The 21,383-nt window shown below is 37.6% G+C and overlaps 1 protein-coding gene across 1 annotated transcript in view; it reads right to left on the reverse strand.

Moving 5' to 3' along the window:
- Positions 1-21,383, reverse strand: part of LOC136237601 (uncharacterized) — a 40,094-nt gene that overhangs the window by 8,067 nt on the left and 10,644 nt on the right. The window contains exon 2 of the mRNA XM_066027809.1: positions 9,847-10,202. Within this exon, the coding sequence (XP_065883881.1) occupies positions 9,847-10,189 (343 nt within the window). The 5' untranslated portion in view covers positions 10,190-10,202. The remainder of the gene's footprint in view (positions 1-9,846; positions 10,203-21,383) is intronic.

A 21,383-nucleotide genomic window follows, 5' to 3' on the forward strand; every position in this document is an offset into this window, starting at 1 on the left:
GATCGTATAAGCGCCTGGTGCTTTAAATCCAAGTCTCGAGTATTATGCATTGCTGTATTGTATGTGTGAAGAAGACGATAGTAGTCAACATTTGTGTCTAGTGATATTAGTTATTTTGCATGCAGTTAGTGTAGGTATAGCACATAGATAGTGATGCACAGCACATTTTAGATGTTACATTGATGTCCATATGAAGATGTGTATGTGGCTGAGTGGCTTGCCCACCCAGTGCCCGGGTGAAGTAAGAAGTCTAGATACGCCACTGGCTATGGTCCCTACTCTATAATACTTCATAATATTTTACTGTGATTTAATATTGTGCACAATTCCAGCTTGTTTCAGCACTTTTTATTGATGTGCTATGGTCCCTACTCTAGTTGAAAATTCCAATTTTTTTTCTTGTGAAATAAAATTGTTATGACTGGTGAACCCACGCATACTGCATCAAAAGAAAGAAATGGTACCACACACTCCAGGTGCAATTATCGTCTGAAAAGTGAAGTATCCATTACACTTCATTGTCAGCTATGTTCAACCTGTTACACAGCATTACGAATCAAGAACTATTTGAAAAGCACCTCTGCGATCAGCTACTTTGAAAAGTATGGACGATTTTCATTACGAAGGGAAGCCATCACGTGCTACCTCCAAATCGTCACCTTTTGCTGTCAGCAAAGATGAATGGAACACAAAGGAGGACACTGGTAAGTCCTGCATTGTACATACTGTGGTATACCAAAAGGCACATGTCCGGCTAAAGTGACGTCAAACAGTGAAAAAATCAAGCCAGTAGCCTTAGCTTATATACGCTTGCCTGAAGACATTGGTCAGTCAGTTACTTAGTCAGTCAGTTAGTCAGTAGAAAATTCTGTTTAATAATTTCTATAGCAACTTGTTGAAAGCATTTCGGGTCAATGTGAAGGCTTGGAGTTTTACCTAACCAATACTGCCTCATCATCATCAGAGAAAAGTGATGTGGCTAATGTTTTTTCATGGGCCATGCCCAATTCTTAGTGGTCCCTACTATACAGTACTATCATACTGAATGACATAGTGTTGAGATGATTGAATTTAATCTTATCAATGGCATATGTTTGATAATCATTGATCTATGTACATATCAGTGAAGTTCACTTTTCACCATGAATGGATAGTTACACCAATACACTACACATATACACCACAGCCATACCACTGAATTGCTTAGGCTGCTTTTCACAAGTGGATTTCTAGAGATGTGTGTAGCCTAAGGTGGTCATACTCCTTATTTTCACTGTGCTATATCAAGACACACGGTAGTGTGTCGTGCTGCTAAGAAAGTTGGCATGCCACACTGTGAGTATAATATAGAGGAAGAAACAAAATACAATTTTAATGCATACATAGCTTTGTGCTCCCTTTTCAAATTGGAGTCATATTTATACTGCAAACGCATGCCAACTTCAGCACGCAACATACCAAATTTACAAAAGATTGCCTAATATAATCGTGAAATATGTGCCTTCAAAATTTGGCTTAATTTTTTTGTTTCTTTCCCTTCATTTAGAACTTGGGGGGCTTAAATTATTCTTTTCACACACTTTACAAAAACTATTATAATGTGCAAATGCAAAGTTTGATTTTCTGGAGTTTCAGTACAATCTAAGAATGTATTGCGTGTACCAAGTTTGGTGCAAATACGTATGGTAAAAGTATGGATGCTTATTTGCATTAAAAAGGTTGACTTGTTGTCATACCTACAAGGTAAAGCGCTTAAGGGAATAACTTAAAAATCGGTATGCATATAGGTTAACCATCATAGCTCAAAACTTTTGTGGTTTAAAAGAAATCACACTGATAGTATAGAATTACAAGCAAAAACTAAACAAATGTAAATCACGGGGTAGAAATACTGTAATAGAACAGTCACCACAGGGTAAAAGGTGCATGAAAAACGTCGAAAAAACTTACCAGCATTCGAACCAGGGGCCTACATAATCATGAAAAATCCAGATACTCTAATAGAACAGTCACTGCAAAATAAAAATCCTAATAGACAAGTAACGAGACAAATAGTACAGTCATGCATATCTATCTTGGAAGAATAAACCACTACTGCAAATAAATACAAGCATATCAAGACACACGGTAGTGTGTCGTGCAGCCTAAGAAGCCGGCGTGCCACCCGTGAGTATATTAACAGGAAGAAAGAAAACGCAATTTTCACACCTATGTAGCTCTGTGATCCCTTATCCGATTGGAACCAAATTTGCTAGAGAGGTGCCGGCCAGCTAAAGGAGTCTACACACCAAATTTGAAGAAAATTGCTCCAGCCATTTCCGAGATACGAGTGAACAAAATTTCGTTTTAATTTCTTCGTTTTTTTTCTTCTACTTCTTCATTTCGCACACTTCGCAAAATCCGCCATAAAACACGAATGCGTACTCGGATAGGACTGAAATTTGGCACACTTAAAGGGCTCATTAAGGCGGATCTCTGTACCAACTTTGGTAGGAATCCGATGAACATTCACGGAGTTATGACCAATTATTTGCGTAAAATAAGGTCGAAGGTCTGTCACGCCTACAGGGTAAACCCCTTGGAGGAATCAGTTGAAAATTGATATGTAGATGGGGTAACCATCGTAGGAGTGCCTTTTGTGTGGTTTGAAAGGAATCGGGATAAAGACCATGGAGATATGACACAAAACCCAACCTGTGTCAAAATTACGCGATCGATTTTTATAAATAATAAAACTATTAGTTTTCGTGTCTACCAGGCAAACCGCTTAGAGCAACGAGCTGAAAATCAGTATGTAGCTGGAATAATCATCATAGAAAGTACTTGCAGTAGTACAGAAGAATCGGATTACATACAAATCACTGAGTTATGATTAGAAAGACAACTACGTGTAACAAATGCGAGATCGAGATACTCTAATAGAACAGTCACCCTAATAAAGCATTCAGCTGCATTTATAATTTGCTCAATTATATTACAATGCAAGTTATTCTGTAGGGAATTCAGCTACAAACAAGTCACCCTGTAGTCAGATCAGCCAGAAGGAGGTACCTAATAGAGAGTTCAGCTACAAAGAAACCATCATGTAGAGAGTTCAGCTCAAACAAATTGCCCTGTAGAGAGATCAGCTAGAAGAAGTTACCTTGTAGAGAGTTCAGTTACAAAGAAACAATCATGCAAAGAGTTCAGCTGCAAACAAATCACCCAGTAGAAAGTTCCGCTATGAACAGATCACACTGTAGAGAGTTCAGTTAGAAGCAAGTCATGTTGTAGAGAGATCAGCTAGAAGAAGTAACCTTGTAGAGAGTTCAGCTACAAAGAAACCACCATGTAAGAGAGTTCAGCTGCAAACAAATCACCTGTAGAGAGTTCAGCTAGGAACAAGTCACCCTGTACAGAGATCAGCTAGAAACAAGTCACCCTGTAGAGAATTTAGCTACAAACAAATCACCCTGTAGAAAGATCAGCTAGAAGAAGTTACCTTGTAGAGAGTTCAGCTACAAACAAATCACCCTGTAGAGAGTTCAGCTAGAAACAAGTCACCCTGTAGAGAGTTCATATAGAAACAAGTCACCCTGTATCAGCTAGAAGAAGTCACCTTATAGAGAGTTCAGCTACAAAGAAACCATCATGTAGAGAGTTCAGCTGCAAACAAATCACCCTGTAGAGACCTCAGCTACAAACAAACATGCCCTGTAAAAAGATCAGCTAGAAGAAGTTACCTTGTAGAGAGTTCAGCTACAAAGAAACAACCATGTAGAGAGTTCAGCTGCAAACAAATCACCCAGTAGAAAGTTCAGCTATGAACAGATCACCCTGTTGAGAGTTCAGTTAGAAACAAGTCATCCTGTAGAGAGATCAGCTAAAAGTATCACCTTGTAGAGAGTTCAGCTACACACAAATCACCTGTAGAGAGTTCAGCTACAAACAAATCACCCTGTAGAGAGATCAGCTAGAAGAAGTCACTTTGTAGAGAGTTCAGCTATAAAGAAACAACCATGTAGAGAGTTCAGCTGCAAACAAATACCCTGTAGAGAGTTCAGCTAGAAACAAGTCACCCTGTAGAGAGATCAGCTAGAAACAAGTCACCCTGTAGAGAGTTCAGCTAGAAGAAGGTACATTGTAGAGAGTTCAGCTACAAAGAAACTACCATGTAGAGAGTTCAGCTGCAAACAAATCATCCTGTAGAGAACTCAGCTACAAACAAATCGCCCTGTAGAAAGATTAGCTAGAAGAAGTTACCTTGTAGGGAGTTCAGCTACGAACAGATCACCCTGTAGAGAGTTCAGATACAAACAAATCACCCTGTAGAGAGTTCAGTTACAAAGAAACCACCATGTAGAGAGTTCAGCTGCAAAAACATCAATCACTATGTAGAGAGTTCAGCTAGAAGAAGGCATTTTGTAGAGAGTTCAGCTGCAAATAAATCACCCTGTAGAGAATTCAGCTACAAACAATTTAAATCACCCTGTAGAAAGATCACCTAGAAGAAGTTACCTTGTAGAGAGTTCAACTACAAAGAAACCACCATGTAGAGAGTTCAGCTGCAAACAAATCACCCTGTAGAGAGTTCAGCTAGAAACAAGTCACCCTGTAGAGAGTTCAGCTAGAAGAAGTCACATTGTAGAGAGTTCAGCTACAAAGAAACTACTATGTAGAGAGTTCAGCTGCAAACAAACACCCTGTAGATAACTCAGCTACAAACAAATCGCCCTGTAGAAAGATCAGCTAGAAGAAGTTACCTTGTAGGGATTTCAGCTACAAACAAATCACCCTGTAGAGAGTTCAGCTACAAAGAAAGCACCATGTAGAGAGTTCAGCTGCAAACAAATCATCCTGTAGAGAGGTCAACTATGAAAAAATCACCCTGTAGAGAATTCAGCTAGAAGAAGTCACCTTTTAGAGAGTTCAGCTACAAAGCAACCACCATGTAGAGAGTTCAGCTGCAAAAAAAAATCAATCACTCTGTAGAGAGTTCAGCTAGAAGAAGTCACCTTTTAGAGAGTTCAGCTACAAAGAAACCACCATGTAGAGAGTTCAGCTGCAAACAAATCACCTGTATAGAGTTCAGCTAGAAACAAGTCACCCTGTAGAGAGATCAGCTAGAAACAAGTCACCCTGTAGAGAGTTCAGCTAGAAGAAGTCACATTGTAGAGAGTTCAGCTACAATGAAACTCCCATGTAGAGAGTTCAGCTACAAACAAATCACCCTGTAGAGAACTCAGCTACAAACAAATATGCCCTGTAAAAAGATCAGCTAGAAGAAGTTACCTTGTAGAGAGTTCAGCTACAAATAAACCACCATGTAGAGAGTTCAGCTGCAAACAAATCACCTGTAGAGAGTTCAGCTAGAAACAAGTCACTCTGTGGAGAGATCAGCTAGAAACAAGTCACCCTGTAGAGAGTTCAGCTAGAAGAAGTCACATTGTAGAGAGTTCAGCTACAAAGAAACTACCATGTAGAGAGTTCAGCTGCAAACAAATCACCCAGTAGAAAGTTCAGCTATGAACAGATCACCCTGTTGAGAGTTCAGTTAGAAACAAGTCATCCTGTAGAGAGATCAGCTAGAAGTATCACCTTGTAGAGAGTTCAGCTACAAACAAGTCATCCTGTAGAGAGATCAGCTAGAAGAAGTTACCTTGTAGAGAGTTCAGCTACAAAGAAACCATTCTGTAAAGAGCTCAGCAGCAAAAAAATCACCTGTACAGAATTCAGCTACAAATAAATCACCCTGTAAAGAGTTCAGCTAGAAACAAGTCACCCTGTAGAGAGATCAGCTAGAAACAAGTCACCCTGTAGAGAGTTCAGCTAGAAGAAGTCACATTGTAGAGAGTTCAGCTACAAAGAAACTACCATGTAGAGAGTTCAGCTGCAAACAAATCACCCTGTAGAGAACTCACAAATCTCCCTGTAGACAGATCAGCTAGAAGAAGTTACCTTGTAGAGAGTTCAACTGCAAACAAATCACCCTGTAGAGAATTCAACTACAAACAGATAACCCTGCAGAGGGTTCAGCTAGAGTCAAGTCACCCTGTAGAGAGAATCCTGTAAAGAGTTCATCTACGTAAAGCAGATCACCCTGTAGAGAGTTCAGCTACATTTCAAGTCACCCAGTAGAGGGATCAGCTGCAAATTACCCTGTGGGGATTAATTGACATGTAATAAATATATGCAAGGGTTCATAATATAAAAAAAGAGGAGAGTGTCCTACTTCAGTATAGCCTGTATAAACGTGTATCTCAAAGTAACACAGTAAAACTTTGATTACTTTAGGATATCATGTCAACATATAAAGTGTTAAGGAGTGTTGACACTGTCATCAGTAGGCTGCTTATTGAAGCTATAACTACAACAGTCATTGAAACTTAATGCTGAGTACATGCCTGACCAACTAGCGCATTGAAAGTGACTATAGGTATTACATCATAACTTTGAGATTCACGTTTGTACAGGCTATACTGCAGTAGGACACTCTCCTCTCTTTTTATAATTATTATGAACTCTTGATATATGCATTATATATATAATTTGTACATTTACTGATAAAATCAGAATGAGTTAAAGTATTTATAAAATCTACTTCATCTTTTTTTGTTTCCTGTGGTAAAGAAAAATATATAGGTTTAAAAACCCCAAAGCTGGCCATAGGCCGGCTTTGGAGTATACAAATACAAAAATAAGTGAAATCTAATCAAAAACAGCCAAGCTGTAAAAAAAGGAGTGCGGCCCTTGAAAAGGCTATGGTGAAAAAAGATGTGAAATCCAAGGTGGCGGCCAAGAAATGGCTGTGATGGTAGGTTAATGGTTAAAATTTTAATAACGACAATTCAGGTGAATTTTGTGCCAATTGACCAAGCGGCATCAAATTCACCTGAATTGTCGTTATTAAAATTTTTACCATCACAGCCATTTCTTGGCCGCCACCTTGGATTTCACATCTTTTTTCACCATAGCCTTTTCAAGGGCCGCACTCCTTTTTTTACAGCTTGGCTGTTTTTGATTAGATATAAAATACAACTTTATATGTATAGCCATAGCCATGAACAAGCAAGCACAAATTTAAAGAGCATTTATCAGTATTAGCTACATAATTGGTTATATTGCATAAGATTTTTTAGTTTTGGTATTGGATCTATAGGTGTGTATTTTCTGTATTGAGAACAATGATATGCATAAAAACAAGCCTCAAAGCCAGTTTATGGTTGGCTTTGTGGTATTCAAAATCCAAAAGAAGTGAAATCCATGCAAAACAGCCAAACTGTATAAAAGGGGTGGTCTTCAAAAGCCTGGGTGAAAAAAGGGTGAAATCCAAGGTGGAAACCATGAAATGGCTGCATGCAATGATGTTAACAATAATACATTTTAATAATGGTTTAATAATGTACAAAACCATTATTATCATTGTATAATAATAATGCGGCTTTACAGCACAAGTGCTGAAGGTCTGTAGGACACCTGGTCCTACAGCCTGCTCAAAGACTTTAGCTACTTAAGGTGTGTTTGAAAAGTTGTGATGGAGATGTTTTTGACTAAGAGACTAAACAGCCTTTTTAGACTGATATTTGTTCCCAAATATTATTTTTACAAGTGTATTTGCATATTTTTAAAGGTTAATTACTGTCCGATACGAGGTCCGATAGTAATTTTTCAAACGATAGGCAATACACGATAGTGATACCATCCTGATATTCCAATATGTTCATACTATCCCCCAGCCCTACTGCGCTCTTTTTATATTTATACAGCTTGGCTGTTTTTGCATGGATATATATCAAACGGTACGGTTGTACCGTTTAAGTAGGGATCGTGGTTAATGTTTCGCGTGCCGCCCAAAATTCTGCCTTTAAAAATCATCCTACAGACATTGTATGCGGCGAAAACCACCTTTACGGAATAGTACTAGTCCATATAATACATACAACAGCAATAAATACAACAAAACACTTACAGGTGTCCAGATATAAAATTTAAAAAAATCGTCAAAAACTCCAACTTTAGTATCACTGCCTCACTCACTGACCACAGTCGCAAGCCTAGAGCGCAAACAAAGCAGCGCACGGTCACCATTTTACGCTACAACAAACTCACCGGTGGGATGTGCCTTTTACCATTAATAATTTTTTAATTAGCTATTCAAACACACACACAAAATTGCATATAGTTCATCCTTTTGGGGTTCCGACGAGGTACGCCCTGCACGCTTTGTCTTTTCTTTTATCTTCAATCAGGCTGCTTGTCTTCTTCTTCATCCAACGAAACCATATCGAGGCGTTAATTTTCCATATCAACACTCAGTTTCTTTAAGCAGCATAATAGACGCCACAAAATTATTTAAGGTGCTTAGAGTACGCTACTGTACGGAGGAAGATCACGCCCATTCTTTATCCTACGTATCGATCTATCGATCGAGACCACGCTCCTTTTACGCTAGCTGTATTTGTGACCACACACCTTCAAGTTGGTAGGCTGATTCGAGATGCTCTAGTCTAATAATCGATCGAAACCACGATGAACACACCCTTTTTGAGCAAGCACATACATTTTGCAGGCTGACTCTAGATACTCTAATACAGCAGTCACCCTAATAGAACAGTCACACGTTTATAGCTAGCTGTATGCTTTAGCAAAAACTAAACAAACTAGTATATTAAAAATTATGAACTTCATAGTTTAATTTTTAATATACTAGTATATAATACAGCTATACCAATAAGGAGTGTGGTCATCATGTTCAAGTAAATAGATTGTTAAGAGGTATGGTCTCCATGGTCATTTGTTATCAAGATTGTCAGTTGGCATGGTCTCAAATCTATCATGAAGTACAGTGTCAATACGGAAATTAAATTAACACCTGGATATGGTTTTGGTGCATGAAAAAGACACACACACATAGATTCAATAATTCCAAAATTAAATGACTCACAATGACAATAATGATCAGCCACTGGCAGGCAAACAAAAATTCAAGTTTGGGTGATTTCATATCAGTGCTTTTTTGTTTTAATGCTGTATTTTATGTTAGATGAACTAATATTATTCCGTAAAGGTGATTTAAATTTCATCGCATAAGAGGAATGATGTTTAAAGGCAGAATTTTAGGTGGCACATGTCATTATAGGGGGATCCCAGTACAACTGTACTGTTTGATAATGGGCAGAACATAGCTGAAAATGAACATGTGTAATTGATAGTTGGGGTCATGCATGCAGCAGTTAATGTGTCTGGCACCATTCTTTACTTAATAATTATTATGCAAGTTTTAATTTAAAAAAAAACTATAAGGAAAAAATAAAAAAATTACATTTGAATAAATAAAAAGAATGAAAAAAGGTATGTAGAAGCTTCAGCTGCAACTATACTAGTGAACATTAAATCACATGGCTGTTCTGTAAAGTAAACTAGCTATACTTAGTAATTATTTATTTATAGTTAGATTTTCTTTGTAATTGTCTTGTCACATGGGCAACATCAGCAGTGCTGCCAGCCCAGTATAAAATAAATAAATAAATATACTTGCTAAATTCATGCTCCTATAAATGATAGAAAAAAGCTTCTGCTACAGGAGATTGTCATTCATGCCCATCACATTTCCAAGTAATTTGAATATCACTGATCAGTGGATCAGTTGAGGAAATGGTAGTCATGTGCAACTATGCATATGGTCATTACAGATGCAGCAACATTTGTTAAAGATGTGCCTGGCATCTGCATTTAATAACCAGAGTCTATGATATATAAAATATCAATCAAGTGTTACTCTAAATTAAAGTTAAGCTCAAACAGGTTCCTTGTAAAAATGTTCAAAGATTCTCCAGAATTCTAATTACAGCCTGCATACACATTTACCTGAGTCAAAATGGTCTGTTAATATACCAGAGCTTGAAAGTGAGTTGTTCATCTGGCTAGCTAATTCCTGTGTGGCCTGAGTACCATATATTTCCATTATCTTTAGCATGGTATAAAATCCTCTAGTGTGTCCAGCCTTGAGGGGACCTGATATGTGCCTCAATAGTTTCTGCACTTTCTGTGATGATGTAGTAAGTGCACTAATCTCCTCTTCATCATCTGATTTGATGATTTTTTCTGTCACAAAGTGTGGTAGAAGGTTACGGATATCTGTAAGAGTATCACACAATTTTGAGTAATGTTGCGTAAAAACTTTTTCTTCTGTTAACTGGTGACTATCCATCAAGATCTTCTGCCTATAAAATAATTACCACGTACATAAATACATACAAAAGACATTTTTGTGACCACATGAAGCATTGCAACTATAGTTGAAACAAAAATTAAAGCCAAATTTGTAGAGGTTCCGATCTACTGCTTCTAAACTGCTGTAACTTACACACCATACCATATAATCCTATAAAACTATATATCAAATTACTTGATATAGAACAAGGAATTCGATTTTCAAGTACACAAGAGCAACCACAAAGTCATTATAATTATAACTTTAAAATGCAAAATTCGATCTAAGTGAAACCAAACGTGAAATTTCAAAACTTTACAGGCTAGCATTGTTTATAATAAAACAACAAACATCGCTAACCTGTTTGAATATCTTTAAGTCTGGTTTTCCAGCATTTTAGCAAGTGTGCATGTGCATACAGGCACGAGGTCACTGTTTCAAGGTGTACAAAAGTAGCAACATGCCACTCCAACCTATATAATCCCTCTCCTTACTGTTCCTCTTTGTTAGTGTCATTATCATTTCGAAGAATGGTCTATCATGCTTATTATCGACATTCTGAAAGTACACGATTGAATCATCTAAGCATGTGATAGTGCGCTAGAGACCGGTTATCCCTGTTCCCGTTCACTTAAGGATGTGTTTGCTACTGGATAAGCACAGGGGCTACTAAAACACTCGACTAAAATTACAGAATGTTTAGAATGTGATGCTATGGGCGTTTACATATCAAAACTGTCATATGGCAGTTGTGGCAGTGAGAGGGTTAATATTAACTTTTGTTACTGTGACCATAATGATTTAAACAATGTGTTAGGGTATTGCTATACCACCATATGGTTAAAACAACTAATCACATAGTGATTTAGTATTAGCCACAATAGTAGGAGAACAATTAACCCCAAATCACATGGCTTGTTTCTGTAATTGCACTGAAAAGTAGCCAATAAAATAACAGAATCACAGAAGCCCTTTTAAGTGCAACAAGAAAGTGATATGGTGATTAGCCAACCAAATAAACTGACAATAGAAGCCTTTTAAGTACAACATATGTTGATATTTTGAGTAGCTAAACAGAATTGCAGATATGTGAAGCCTTTTAAGTGCAACAACTAATGATGTAACAATAAACCAATCAGTTTAAGAAGCCTTTTAAGTGCTGGAAGAATCACCTGTTAGAAGTTAATGGCCGTATAGAACTGGATAGATGTGTACTACAAACCACGAAGAGTGATCAATGCACTATGTGATTAATACATTTTCGTGCAATTATGGAATAATTGTACTCGTAGCAGCCAAAATTGCACTCAAATGCTCAAATGTGTGTGATTACGTACCTATACAAATCACAGTGTTAAGCTTTATCTGCAGGTAGCATTTTAATGCTATTAAAACACTAGCAATTAAAGTGAAAGAATGGCTTTAAAAGTATATGGATCTCACATCATTTTCAGTGCTAGTCCACACTGATATATAATATTCTAGACATGCATAAGGAAAAACTGATTAAGAATTTTAAGTTTGATTAGGGATCATCAAAAAGTAGGGAAACAAGGGAGGTCACCTACACCTGCAGATATACTAGTGAACATTTAATCCCTAATTCAGTCTATACCAATCCCTGACTCAGTCTATATCCATGACTGAATTAGGGAGGATTAATGTCCCTTGTTTCAATTTCCTAATTGAACTTAAAATTCCAAATTTTTCCTTGTAATTATTATCCATGCAAAACAGCCAAGCTGTATAAAAGGGTGCGACTTTCAAAAAAGCTTGGGTGAAAAAGGTTGTGAAATCAAACGTGGTGGCCATGAAATGGCTGCAATGATGTGGATTATTTTAATAATGGCTTTATGCATTAATAAAATTTATTACCATCGACATCATTGCAGCTATTTCATGGCCGCCACCTTTGATTTTACAACTTTCTTCACCCAGGCTTTTCCCCTTTTTATACACCTTGACTGTTTTTGCGTGGATTTCACTTCTTTTTGTATTTTAAATATATACCCAAAGCCAACCATAAACTGGCTCTGAGGTTTGTTTTTACACAAATCATTGTTCTTATTTAAATGAAGATGATATAAGAAACTACTGCTCCACCAATACAGAAAAATACCTACCGATCCAATACTAAAGCCAATTTATACTGCAGGGGCAGCTCCAGGGGGGTTTCTGAGATCAGATCGAGATCAAGACACTCGGTAGTGTGTCGTGCGGCCCAAGAAGCCGGCGCGTAACACCCGTGAGTATATTGACAGGAAGAAAGAAAACGCAATTTTTGCACCTCCGTAGCTCTGTGCAACAAGACGATTTTTGCTGTGGACATGCCCCCCCAACTACAGCACTCCACATTCCAAATTTGAGCGAAATCGCTTCGCGCGTTCCCGAGATATGCGACTTCACAAATTGGCTCAGTTTCTTCGTTTTTTTTTCTTCTTATTTTTCTTTTTCTTGTCGCACACTTACAAAAACTGCTATAAAACTCGAATGCCATATCTGATTGCCTTGAAATTTGGCACACAGAAGGGGGATATAAGGGCGCATCTCTATACCAACATTGGCTGGAATACGATAAACAGGCAAAGAGTTATGAGCGATTATTCACGAAAAATAACACCAATATGTTGTCACGCCTACAGGGTAAACCGCGTATGGGAAGAAGCTGAAAATCGGTGGGTGAATAGGTTAACTATTGAACCTCAAACCTTTTGTGGTTTGAAAGAAATCGAGCAAAAAAACAGGAAGATACAACAAAAAAACCAACAGTGTGTAACAATTACGCAATTGAGATTAGCTAATAAAAAAAAATGACTGCTTGCCACGCCTACCAGATAAAGCGCTTGGGGTAATGCTTTGAAAATCGTTGTACAGATGGAGTAATCATCTTAGAAAGGCTCATCAATGGTGTAGAAGAATCAGACTTAAAGCCACGGAGTTATAACACGAAATCCAACTTGGTGCAGCAAGTGCGAGATCGAGATACTCTAATAGAGCAGTCATCCTAATAGAGCAGTCACCCTGAAGAGAATTCAAGAGATCAGTTAGAAATAAGAAACCTGTATAGAGATCAGCTACACACAAGTCACCCTGTAGAGAGATCAGCTAGAAGAAGTTACCTTGTAGGGAGTTCATGCAACTGTGGAAAGAGATAGTTCAGCTAGAAAAAATTACCTTGTAGAGTTCAGCTACAAAGAAACCACCATGTAGAGAGTTCAGCTACAAACAAATCGCCCTGTGGAGAGATCAATAGAAGAAGTTACCTTGCAGAGAGTTCAGCTACAAAGAAACCATCATGTAGAGAGTTCAGCTACAAACAAATCTCCCTGTAGAGAGATTAGCTAGAAGAAGTTACCTTGTAGAGAGTTCAGCTACAAAGAAACCATCATGTAGAGAGTTCAGCTACAAACAAATCTCCCTATAGAGAGATCAGCTAGAAGAAGTTACCTTGTAGAGAGTTCAGCTTCAAACAAATCACCCTGTAGAAAGATCAGCTAGAAGAGGTCACCTTGTAGAGAGTTCAGTTACAAAGAAACCACCATGTAGAGAGCTCAGCTACAAACTAGTGACCTTGTAGAGACATCAGCTAGAAGAAGTTACTTTGTAGAGAGTTCAGCTACAAAGAAACCATTCTTTAAAGAGCTCAGCTGCAAACAAATCACCTGTACAGAATTCAGCTACAAATAAATCACCCTGTAGAAAGATGAGCTAGAAAAAGTTACTTTGTAGAGAGTTCAGTTACAAAGAAACCACCATGTAGAGAATTCAGCTACAAACTAGTGACCCTGTAAAGACATCAGCTAGAAGAAGTTACCTTGAGAGAGTTCAGCTACAAAGAAACCATCATTTAGAGAGTTCAGTTTCAAACAAATCACCTGTAGAGAGTTCAACTACAAACAAATATCCCTGTAGAGAGATCAGCTAGAAGAAGTTATCTTGTAGATAGTTCAGCTGCAAGCAAATCACCCTGTAGAGAAATCAGCTAAAAGAAGTTAACTTGTAGAGAGTTCAGCTACAAAGAAACCATCATTTAGAGAGTTCAGTTTCAAACAAATTACCTGTAGAGAGTTCAGCTACAAACAAATATCCCTGTAGAGAGATCAGCTAGAATAAGTTACCTTGTAGAGAGTTCAGCTACAAACAAATCACCCTGTAGAAAGATCAGCTAGAAGAAGTCACCTTGTAGAAAGTTCAGTTACAAAGAAACCACCATGTAGAGAGTTCAGCTACAAACTAGTCACCTTGTAGAGACATCAGCTAGAAAAGTTACCTTGTAGAGAGTTCAGCTACAAAGAAACCATTCTGTTTAGAGCTCAGCTGCAAACAAATCACCTGTACAGAATTCAGCTACAAACAAATCACCCTGTAGAGAGATCAGCTAGAAGAAATTACCTTGTACATAGTTCAGCTACAAAGAAACCACCAAATAGAGAGTTCAGCTGCAAAGAAATCACCCTGTAGAAAATTCAGCCACAAACAAATTGCCCTGTAGAAAGATCAGTTAGAAGAAGTTACCTTTTAGAGAGTTCAGCTACAAAGAAACCATTCTGTAAAGAGCTCAGCTGCAAACAAATCACCTGTACAGAATTCAGCTACAAACAAATCACCCTGTAGAGAGATCAGCTAGAAGAAGTTACCTTGTAGATCGTTCAGCTACAAACAAATCACACTGTAGAGAGATCAGCTAGAAGAAGTTACCTTGTAGATCGTTCAGCTACAAAAAAATCACCCTGTAGAGAGATCAGCTAGAAGAAATTACTTTGTAGAGAGTTCAGCTACAAAGAAACCACCATGTAGAGAGTTCAGCTGCAAAGAAATCACCCTGTATAAAATTCTGCCACAAACAAATTGCCCTGTAGAAAGATCAGTTAGAAGAAGTTACCTTGTAGATAGTTCAGCTACAAACAGATCTCCCTGTAGAGAGATCAGCTAGAAGAAATTACCTTGTAGACAGGTCAGCTACAAAGAAACCATTCTGTAAAGAGCTCAGCTGCAAACAAATCACCTGTACAGAATTCAGCTACAAACAAAATCACCCTGTAGAGAGATCAGCTAGAAGAAGTTACCTTGTAGAGAGTTCAGCTACAAAGAAACCACCATGTAGAGAGTTCAACTGCAAAGAAATCACCCTGTATAAAATTCTGACACGAAGAAATTGCCCTGTAGAAAGATCAGTTAGAAGAAGTTACCTTGTAGAGAGTTCAGCTACAAAGAAACAAATCACCTGTACAGAATTCAGCTACAAACAAATCACCCTGTAGAGAGATCAGCTAGAAGAAATTACTTTGTAGAGAGTTCAGCTACAAAGAAACCACCATGTAGAGAGATCAGCTACAAAGAAACCACCATGTAGAGAGTTCAGCTGCAAAGAAATCACCACTGCCCAAATTTCAAGGCAATAGCTCTTTCCAATCTGAAGTTATCAATTGTCAAAGTTGGCAAATTGTGTGTGGAAGGCCCCTTTTCGCAAATCCAGTCACATATGTATTATATATATAATTTGTACATTTACTGATAAAATATTTAAAGTACATCTACTTCATCTTTTCTTCTTCCTGTAGTAAAGAAAAAAAAACATAGGTTAAAAAATTCCCAAAGCTGGCCATAGGCCGGCTTTGGGGTATACAAATACAAAAAGAAATGAAATCTAATCCAAAACAGCCAAGCTGTAAAAAAAGTGTGCGGCCCTCAGAAAGGCTATGGTGAAAAAAGATGTGAAATCCAAGGTGGCGGCCAAGAAATGGCTGTGATGGTAGGTTAATGGTAAAAATTTTAATAACGACAATTCAGGTGAATTTTTGTGCCGCTTCACAAAATTTACCTGAATTGTCATTATTAAAATTTTTACCATTAACCTACCATCACAGCCATTTCTTGGCCGCCACCTTGGATTTCACATCTTTTTTCACCATAGCCTTTCTGAGGGCCGCACACTTTTTTTACAGCTTGGCTGTTTTGGATTAGATACTCTATTAGAGCAGTCAATCACTCTATTAAAGTAGCTAGTCACAGTATTCAGAGCAGCAGTGTAACAAGTTATGTAGCTATAAGGATTTTTATGTACTTTATCGGTGATAATTATATACAGTAATATATATATATACCACTTTCACACCTCACTGCTTTAATTTATTCATGGCTAGTATAGTAAGTACTTGAAAGCACACTTAAGCTTCAATATGAGCTGTTCAGCTCACATTTGGGCTTCCTGTGTTTAATTGCGACCCACAATTGAAGCGATCTACATGCTTGTGTTGATACACTTACGTTTGGCCTCTCAGAAGTGCCTCGTCATTGCTCTTATGACATTATCCACTATCGAAATTCACATGGTCCCATATAAATACACTTGCAAAGCATTCCTGCAGTTTCCCACGCTTGCAGGTGGGTCATCCAAGTGGATATATTAGTTGTAACATGGGCACTTGTGATTTTCCTGAAATATATGCACTAACACTCGGGCTGCACCCTCGTACTTGTGCATATATTTCAGGCAAATCACTTGTGCCCATGTTACAACTACTACATATGTAGTGCCTGTATTTATTTTCAATAGTGTTTTATAACAAAGTAAATTCCTTCCAAATTAGGATCACTATTTTCTATTAAGATTTTGCAGTGACTGTTCTATTAATGTATCTCGATTTTTCATGCAAAACATCATAAGCAATGGCAGATCCAGGATGGGATATTTGGGGCAAATCACTCCCCCCCTCCCCTCATGGTGGAGCCAGCCATACTTCTGATTAAAATAGCTAACTACTAAACTTTATGTCAGTCCAAGATCAGTTTATAAACTCGTGAAAATATGCACATTTTAGTAGCATTTATTACAAATCCACTTGAAACCAAAGCGAACCAAAACCAAAATAGCTCTGAAATTGTCACCCAGCACCTTCGTACGTACTAAGCGCCTCTAAAAATAATTATCATGTTGCTATTGTTTGAGACATTCAGAGCCTTTAAACAGCTTTTAAGACTTCACAACCACCTGAAAAGATCAAAATGGCAAAAATCAAAAGGGAGACAGTAATAAGAGGTGATTATTTGCTGCTTCAAAAATGCAGCAACTAACAAGAGAATCTGACTCTCCCCAACCATCTACAACTTGGCCTGTTTGTGCCCCTCCCCTTGCCAGCTCCTGGATCCGCCCCTGATAAGTTGCAGTTGCTCAATTTTTACAAAGCAAATCCTACACCTTTTATGCCAGAATACAATTTACAGCCTGTTGTTACATAACCCAATAAAATGGCTGTAATATTGGCTTTGACTTGATGGAATACTACAGAAGTTGCAATAGTATAATTATTGTATTACAGAGTTATTTGATTAATTTTGCATGCTCTAATAGAGCGCACATTTTCTTGAGGATTTCTAATAGAACACACATAGAAGGTTCTAGATTTTCCATTGGTAGATCTAGGAAATTATGAACTTTTACTATTGAGTAGATTTTAGCTAGAATTTTCATTTATAAAGTAGAATAAAGTGCGGTGATCAACCGTGATAGCAGTGGCTCAGTGGTTAAGGATTTGGGTGTTCAATATGGATGTCCCTGCATGGTTTGAATGCTGGTAAGGTTTTTCCCCAACATTTGTCATGTACCATTTTTATCCCATGGTGACTGTTCTATTAGAGTGTTTTGACCCGGTGATTACCTTATAACTCTACAGCTGTCAATACAATTTCTTTTAAACCACAAAAGGTTTGAGCTATGATGGTTGACCTATACGCATGCCAATTTTTAAGTTATTACCATAAGCAGTTTACCCTGTAGGCGTGACAACAAGCTGGCCTTTTTTAACGCAAATAATCGTCTATAGCTCTATGACTATTACTATTACTCTGATTTCCATCAAATTTGGTATGTAATTATGCCACAGTATGTTCTTAAAGTGCACAAAAGCTCAAGAAAATTGAGGTAGGCATTTGCATTTTATAATGCTTTATGTAAAGTGTGCGAAAAAAATAATCTAAGCCCCCCCACCCCCCCGAGCCCCCTAAACGGAAAACAAAACAAAGAAATTAAGTTGAATTTTGAAAGCTTATATTGAAGGACATTTGAAGTATAAAAACGATTTCAATTTGAGAAGGAAGCATGGAGGCACGTATGCGTGAAAATCACATTTTGTTTCTTCCTGTAAATATACCCACGGTATGGCGTGATGGCTTTCTTGGCCTCACGACACACTGCCATGCGTTTTGATGACTGTTAGAAGAAAGAATGGCACCAGGCCTATTGTTTTTGTCTGAACATGTGCCCCAACTGAGGGGTCCGCAACTCAGAAAAATCCTGTACGAGATTTCAAATCTTTGCAATTTGGCAAGATTTCAAGTAATTTATAGCAAGATTTCAAGATTTCAGAGCATCTATAATCTTAGTTATCCGGAATAGTAGTCTCACGTGATAGGTAGTATACGGAAATATGCAGAATCCTTTCTTGAGTTCTCTGCAAACTGGTGGGGTTGTTGCACGTAGCATACGTGATGCTGCAAATACGGAAGTATATAGGAAATATACAGAACTTTTCAGAGATTAAAGATTTCAAAATCAGAGATTTCAACAAGATTTCATAGAGGGCTATATGAGATTTCAAAGGAGTTGCGGACCCCCATCACCAACTATCAATTGAAATAGCAAAGTGGCCATTACTCTTCATTTTCAGCGCATCACACAGTGTTACAAATAAAGAACACTACGAGAAGGACCTCTGCAATCAATCCAGTCATATGGACAATTTCTGTTACAATGTAGGGAAGCCATCATGCAGTGCTACCACAAATTGACACCTTGTGTTGTCAGCCAATATAAATGGCACAAAAAGGAGGACATAGTTAAGTCCATGAAGCATGTACTGTATGTACCGCAGTATGCCAAAAGGCACCTGTCAAGCTGAGAATTGTTGAACAATGAACAACATCGTCAAACAATAAAAAATCAAGCCCATAGCATTAGTTGTTATCAAGTTGTGTTTTTCTGAAGGCATTGGTCATGTAGTTAGTCAATCAGTCAGTCAGTAGAAAATTCAGTCAATAAAATTTTTTTTATATGTATCAGCCTAATGGAAGCATTTCAGATCATATTGAAGGCATTTTTGGGTTATACCTACCTAACCAATAATGCCAAGGTGCCATGAAGGCATTATGAGGCTGGATTCTGGTCAACATTTTTGACCGATTAATATGTGTACAAAATAGGTTGACTAGGTGTGTTATGCTGAAAACAAAGTGCCTGTTATCTACACAGATGCAGTGGCGGATCTAGAAATTTTCAAAGGGGAAGTTTCACGTTTAGGAAGTTTTCAATAACTGTGATCCCAGACTGAGAAGTGTATAGCTACAGTCCAGCTGGGGTGAATGTTAGCTCAGTCTTTGATAGCTCAGTGGCCTATAGCTATAGCAATGAATCCACTCCACAATATTGTTTCACAGTTGAATCTTACCAATCCAGGCCTTCGCAGAAAGTTTTGAAGCAAAACAACACCTGTACTTATTAAAACGATAATTATTTTAGAACTTAACATGCTTAAACGCCATAATGGCATTTTTAGTGATTTCAAAGATAATAGTATAAAGTTTTGCTGGTAGAAGAAGTCCCAATATAATGTACTATGTATAACTCCAGGTGATTTTATCACCCACATGAATCGTAAATAAATTTGTGGCACGTGCACTATTTTTCAAAGGGGGTTTCAATTGAAACCATTGCAACCCCACCACTAAGATGAGTTATACTCCCTTGTGTGGTTCAAAAGGTTTAAATAAATTGTTTTGTAGCCATTGCGCCTGTACAACAAACACAATTTGCCAGTAATACTAAAATGTATGTCATGATTTGTATCACACGTTATACCTACACACGTATATGTAAGGTAGAAGTTATTCGTACAGTAGAATTAAGCAAGAGTTGATTTTTTGAGGTTATGTAATCAAATTATTAAATACCAGTTCAAGGTGAAAGTTATGCACTTATCAACATTAAGCCCCATGCTATCCCAGTATGGGCTATATATGTGACCGGATTTGCGAAAAGGGGTTTTCTACACATATCCAATTTACCAACTTTAACGATTAATAACTTCAGATAGAAAAATGCTATTGACTTGAAATTTGGTCAGTAGTGAGCACCAACATAGCTTAATGGATGGTGAAAATTTCAGGCTTATATGTTAGCTGAACACTAAGTTATGGTCTACCAAGTTCATAGAATTGGATGTGTGTGGAAGACTCTTTTTCACAAATCCGGTCACATATGTGGGGGGACTTGACAACATGCAAGAGCTAAAGCCCTACTACTGGGGAATAAAGTACATCTAATCCCGACCAGAGTTGACAGGTGATTTTAGCCCATACTATGGATTACAGATATGTAATAGATTAATTTTTCATTGTAGTACTGTTACTGTGTTTCCAGAACAACCCTCCTCAATGTCTTATAGTTGACAACTAATATGTGAGGATCAGTGTCATTTTAAAACTAAACTTTGATCCTATTTTGTGCTGTTTGTTTGTAAAGTGTAAGGTTGAACTTTTATGTTTACATTCAAGGAATACCTCTGTGAATGAAAGGTTGTATCATTCACAGCTTACTATGAAACACAGTGGATGAAATCTTCAGTTGGATGCCTGTGCCAATTTCAATAGCCAGTCAGAATTAAGATTTAGTTAAATACTAGCTAGTGTATATGTGACCATCTCAGCAAAAACCCAACTTGTTTGCACGAGCATGCATATTGAGAAAATCAAATTTTAAAAATAATTCGTAAAATTACGCAGGCTACAAAAAAAAATATGCAAGTTTTTATTGGGCCAGTACTCGAAGAAGGGAGACTCACAGCAATTAAAAACCATCTTATTCGCCTGCTCATGGAGAGTTCGAAAAGCTTTGTTTCATTTTTCTAGCTCCAATGGTATTCGTGTCATGTGAGTTTGTTTACAATGTGGTAAACGTAAACAAGATTGTCATAGTTTCTTCTACCAAATTGCTTTCATATCCATATACGCAAGTATCTACAGGGCTAATACTATACCTTAGCTGATGCACTGCTCCATGGTGAATGTTTTAAGCCAAATTGCAATGTTGTAGACTAATCCAAACAGAAGTTATGGCGGCGAATGTAAGCGTCTGTAGTTTATTCTCAGTATAGTCACTATACAAATTGATTATCTTGCTCTTCCTACTGTCTAGCGC

Source organism: Dysidea avara, chromosome 11, assembly GCF_963678975.1.
Source record: "Dysidea avara chromosome 11, odDysAvar1.4, whole genome shotgun sequence".
NCBI classification, from domain to species: domain Eukaryota; kingdom Metazoa; phylum Porifera; class Demospongiae; order Dictyoceratida; family Dysideidae; genus Dysidea; species Dysidea avara.